Source organism: Cryptotermes secundus, unplaced genomic scaffold, assembly GCF_002891405.2.
Source record: "Cryptotermes secundus unplaced genomic scaffold, Csec_1.0 scaffold1463, whole genome shotgun sequence".
NCBI classification, from domain to species: domain Eukaryota; kingdom Metazoa; phylum Arthropoda; class Insecta; order Blattodea; family Kalotermitidae; genus Cryptotermes; species Cryptotermes secundus.
In genome coordinates this window covers 15,964-22,009 of record NW_019723934.1, presented here as the reverse complement: position 1 = coordinate 22,009, position 6,046 = coordinate 15,964, and the positions used below count along the sequence as shown (strand labels likewise).

The following is a 6,046-nucleotide window of genomic DNA, read 5'->3' as shown; positions in this document are numbered from 1 at the left end:
AAAGAAATTACAAGAAACTATTCTTTCCGTTTTGGAACCCTATCTTGATCAAAATTACCATGTCTATCAAGACAATTATTATAACAGTGTGGCAACTGCAGAACACCTATTTTTGAGAAAAGTATGTGTTTGTGGAACAATTAGGGTGAACGGAGGCCTTCCTCCAGATCTGAAAGAGGAATGTAAATCCTTGAAACGTGGTGAAACCACATTCAGGAGGAAGGGGGATATTCTTCTTCGGTCCTGGAGGGATACTCGTGTTGTGAATATGATTTCCACAATTCACAATTCGAGCATGGTTGATGCTCAAAGGAGACATGGACAGGTAAAGAAGCCTGTTTGTATTTCCGAGTATAATATGTTCATGAAGGGAGTTGATAGAGCCGATCAGTACTTGGCCTATTATTCTCTTCCTCGGAAAACAGTAAAGTGGACAAAGAAAGTTGCCTTGTGGCTTATAAATTGTGCCATTTTCAATTCATTTTTGGTTTTCAAAAATCTAAACCCTCATTGAAAATTGAAATACAAGGCATTTCTGCTGAATGTGGCAAAAGCGTGGGCTACAGACCACACGGTGGCGGCAGAACTGGCAGCAGACACAGTCTTAGTATGACTGGGGCCGTCTACTCCCACCCCACGCAGGCCTCATTTTGACCCCCCCTGGGTAATTCTCGGGTGATATGCGGAAACATACCCTCGTGAAAATTGTGAAGAGTGAACATTTCAAGGGGAAGCAGCCTTCTAGGCAATGCCGTGTTTCCGCAATTCACAAGAAAAGAGTAGGACTGCTTACATTTGCAAGTTTTGTATAATGCCACTTCACAGAGGGGAATGTTTCGAGAAATATCACACCCTCAAGCACTTCTATAAGCATTGGTAAGTGTTCTAAAAAAATTTTAGTTCATAAAATTAATTAGGAGATTTTATATTAATTTTTAAAGTTAACAGTGCACAAGTTAGGATAGTAGGTATAAAAATGCCGGTCCGCAGGGTGATTTCAATATTTGAATTGCCGGTCCGCAAAGTGTTAAGGTAGATTTTAAAGAAATAATTTGAAATGGTTTGTACTGAGTCTGTTTGCCACAGAATATGATGAACACAGTAGTGAACCCTTTCAGGCTTTCTCAGCAAATCCTATATGCATTGCTCTTCTCACCTATGCCTGCTATATGAGCTGCCCATTTCATCCTCCTTGACTTTAGCTTTTAGGCACAATAAATAACTTCATGTAACTGAATGAGTCCTTGAGAAGCCACCAGTTGCTTGGCCACTGAAGAATTTTCCAACATTGTATAGTTTATTGACGTTCGCCAAAACCCTTCCTAAGTACCTATCTTGAGCCATGTGAATCCAGTCCACACCACCCTATCCTATGTCTCTTAAAGAACCACTTAAATATTATCTTTCCACCTATGCCTAGACCTTCCTAGTGGTCTCTTTCCTTGTGGCTTTCTCAACAAATCTTATATGCATTCCTCTTCTCCCCCATGCCTGCTATATGAACTGCCAATCTCATCACCCTTGACTTGGTCATATAATTATGCTAGGTGAATGAACATTACAAGCTGTGGAGCTCTTCATTATGATGTTTTTAGGCACCAAAAAAGCAGATACAATGGAACCTCGCTTAACGAGCATAATTCGTTCCAGAATCTTACTCATAATGTGAAACACTTTAATCGAAACAAATTTTCCCATATAAATTAATGTAAAATACAATAATGTGTTCCATACCGAAAAAAATACTCAAAAAATTTTATATTTAACGTTTATTAAAAAAAAATTATATATACACTTACATTGTTAAGGAGCGTGAATCATCTTCATCTTTTCTTTTATGCAGAATGAACCAACCTGGAATTCGAATTTGATTTGCAGAAAACAAGAAAAAAATCGAAATAAGTAGTTTATTATTTATGATACATATCTAATTCTTTTTTACTAGAAAGCTGTCTAGAGACATTTGTTTTTGCCGATGCTTCAAAATTTGGTGAAAATGCGACACAGCATTATCATTAAATAAATTTGTAGTGTGCATAACCACTGCCTTATTAGGGTGATGCTTCTAAATGTACGATGCAACAGTTTCCCATGCTTTCAGCATTTCTCTTATCACGCCAGAAGATTGTTGCTTTGCTGTTACCTCCTCCTCCTCCTCTGACAAACTGTCCTCAACAACTTCTTGCTGTGAAACATCGTGCAAATCGTTGATGTAGACTGATTGTATGTGTGTGCTAGATCAGCCACACTCACACCTCGTTCTCGCTTCTCATTGATTTTATGTTTCATTTCTACGGTTATTTTTGTTCTATTATGGCTGTCTTTTTGTGGCTCTTTCTTCGGGGACATTTTTGCAAGAGTTATTAAACTTTTCACAGAAAAAAATCACAAATAATATGTCTGAACACATGTTTGGAAAAATGTGTGATCACAAGTGACACTAAGATGCTAGCGGAATGAGCGATAAACACAGACTGATGTAGCAAGCGCACAATCCGGGACTTTCCCTCTCGCCACTTGTTATGTGAAACGTCGCTCATTAAGCGAGTCATATTTTTACAATTTGTTTTGCTCCTTATGCAAATTACTCATTATGAGAGATGCTCATTAAGCCAGGTTCCAATGTATTTTTTGTAATGCCGCAGTGACTGGCAGTTCCTCAGGAAGGTCACTGAGCTATGAACCGAGTAATTTCTAGTAATCATGAGAGCTGTAGAGAAGAGCATCTGTACAAAACAGCTCGTATGAGTTAGATGTGATGAGAAACAGCCAAAGCAAGGAAAGCATACGCTGTTTAATGTGTGGTATTGTGCATCCATTTCTGAGAAGGATATGATGGTTTTTACAGAACTGTACAAATTTGGAGAATGTTTTAGTGGGTCTGTATGATGAGACATACCCAACACCTCATGATGCAGATCAGGCCATGAAAGTAAAAGCTGAGTCAGTCTCAGATGCAGAAGAGGAAGAGGATCCTGTCCCAATAACATTTCCGGAAATAAAGGCTGAACCTGAGGTGAGCTGTGTGTGCACTGTTAGGCAGATGACACAAATGTGCAGAAATGCTACTTGTCTTTCTGATATCCATCTCTGTGAACATGAAACAGCTCTACTGCGCTGTTGACTAGATTTTGAAGGGTTCCCCCCCATGAAATGTTTCTAGGCAACTGTAGTACATTGAATGCTGTGTGTGATGTACCACTCCACTAAGCAATGCTTTGTTACTACATCATAGAGTTCCCAGAATCTATAAATGCTGAAGTTTATCATTTATTTGTTTTTTGTCTTCGATGCAGTCTGTATCCATGTAATAACATAGAACTGTCATTATGTTGAGGATTTGTTATAGGATAAATAATGATTCTCTATAGCTTTGTGATAATGTTTGACAGATTATAGACACGTGTTGCCTGTTGCCCTTTGTTTGAAGTAAATTTAATATACCTGACACTGTTTGAGTGGCCTCTGTGCCTGCTGTCAGGTGGCTGGTTGTCATGACAGATTTTTTTTTATGTTTTCGGTTAGACAGAAAGGTGACTAAACGTTAGATACAGAGAATGTGTAAGAGGTATAGAAAGCAATAGTGAAGAATTGGCATTGGCAACACATCCTAAAATATAGACGCAATTGTGGTGAAGTGGTATCTACAATGGATGTAATTAAACACACAAAGAAAGCTAGTAATGAACATCAAAGAAAATTTCTACATCTACATATAGACGGAGGTTCTTACTTTTCTCAGCCAGTTCACAGCGAGTGATGCACCACTGGCTGGCTGCAAGGTGCATACAAATTTTGCCAATGAATCAGTATGCCTGTGACCAGTAACGTTTGGAATGAAGTATACACTTCACAGGTCACAGAAGATGTTGAAAATGCTGTCCCCCTACACGTAAACATGCCTTGAACCAGCAGAAGGGGTTCTGATTAACCCTTAAAGCTCTTGTGCCAGAATTGTTACAGTTTCCCTATGAATATTTTTTTTAGTTCTTCCTCATAGGGTTTACTCTTTTAAACTTTGTCCTGCAAAGAACCACAGAAGAAAATATCTAAGAATTAAGGTTGGTTGAATGTGCCTGCCAAATACCAATGCTGATATTTCTGTCCCCGAAAGTACCAGGCAAAGCTTGCATAGATGTATGTAAAATGTGGGCAGTAGCTTAGTCTTGCTGAAAGCAGCCATAGAGTCTTTTTTCTCTTGTAACTCTCAAAAGAATTGTCTGAGAATGACCTGTACATAATTTTTTTTTACTTGGTGGGGGTGTGACTGAGTCCACTTGGTATGGTGGCCACTTCTGGCCTATTGTACCAGCCCCAGATGATAGTTGAGGGTGGGTATGGAGCAGTTGGTGGAATGAAGATTGGCAGAGGAAACCGAAGTACTCGGAGAAGACCTGCCTCAGCGCCACTTTGTGCACCACAGATCCAATTTGACCAGACCCGGGATCGAACCCAGGCCACCGCTGTGAGAAGCCAGTGACTAACCGCTTGAGCTATGGCACGGCCTTTGAACTGTACATATCTTTCACAATTAATTGTACCTGTAAAAAGGCAGGTAGAGCAATCCTTGTTGCCTTTACAGCAAGCCATTCTCCAACTTTCACTGGATGGAGGCATACTTCATGGGTTGGATGTGGATTTAATGAAATCCAGTAGCAATTATTTTTTGTATTTATGTATCCCTTCAAGTAAACCCATGCCTCATCAGAAAAGAATGTCAGTTCGAGATGAAAACCTTAAATATTTTTTTTAGTATTATTTATTGTGCAGAAGTGGTACAAAGCTGTATCACTTTTCAACATAATCTCCCCCATGCTCAATGCAAGTCCTCTAGCACTTACAAAGTGCATGAATTTGTTTAGAAAAAATTCTTTTGGTAGTCCGTGCAACCACTCATGCACTGCGTGGCATACCTCTTCATCAGAACGGAACGTCTTTCCTCCCATTGCTTTGAGTGGTCCAAACATATGGAAATCACTTGGGGCAAGGTCTGGTGAGTATGCTGGGTGAGGAAGACACTCAAAATGCAGGTCATTGATTGTTGCAACTGTTGTACGGGCAGTATGGGGCCTTGCATTGTCATGTTGCAAAAGGATACCTGTGGACAGCAATCCATGTCGCTTTGATTTGATTGCAGGCTGAAGATAATTTTTTAGGAGATCTGAGTATGATGCACTGGTGACAGTGGTCCCTCTAGGCATGTAGTGCTCCAAGATGACGCCTTTTTCGTCCCAAAAGAGAGTCAGCATAACCTTCCCTGCTGATGGTTGTTTTTGAAACTTCTTCGGTTTTGGAGATGAGCAATGGTGCCATTTCTTGCTCGCTCTCTTTGTTTCCAGTTGGTGGAAGTGAACCCAGTTTTCATCCCCAGTAATGATTCTTGCAAAGAAGTTCAAAGCGCCGCAGAAGTTCTTCACAAGCATCAATACGTTGGTCTTTCAATTCAGGAGTCAGCTGCCAAGGCACCTATCTTGCAGACACTTTGTGAAACTGGAGCACATCGTGCACAATGTGGTGTGCTGAACCATGACTAATGTTTAAACTTGCTGCAATTTCATTCAGTGTCACTTGGCGGTTTTCCGTCACTATGGCTTCAACTGCTGCAATGTTCTCTGGAGTGACAACTCTATGTGCCTGACCCGGATGAGGAGCATCTTCCACTGAAGTCACACCATTTGGAAACTTCCTACTCCATTCGTACACTTGCTGCTGTGACAAACATGCATCACCATACTGAAACTTCATTCTTCGATAAATTTCAATAGGTTTCACACCTTCACTACACAAAACCCGAATAACAGAATGCTGTTCTTCCCTGGTGCAGGTCTCAAGTGGGGCAGCCATCTTATACTGGTGCTGTAACGGTGTTCGTGCATCTGCACTATGCTGCAACCTACAGGCTATTCTGCACGCTGCTTGTAGCATGCTTACCAACTTACAGGATAATGTCGCGAAATTTCGATTTTTTATAACAAATTTAAGGTTTTCATTTGACTCACCCTCGTATGTTGGTGTGTGTGTGTGTATATATATATATATATGTATA

The 6,046-nt window shown here is 40.2% G+C and overlaps 1 protein-coding gene across 1 annotated transcript in view; it reads left to right on the top strand.

Annotated features, from left to right (window-relative positions):
• Window positions 1-6,046, top strand: part of LOC111862213 (zinc finger protein 189-like) — a 14,877-nt gene that overhangs the window by 2,352 nt on the left and 6,479 nt on the right. Inside the window, exon 2 of the mRNA XM_023847423.1 lies at window positions 2,849-3,016. Coding sequence (XP_023703191.1) covers window positions 2,849-3,016 — 168 coding nt within the window. The remainder of the gene's footprint in view (window positions 1-2,848; window positions 3,017-6,046) is intronic.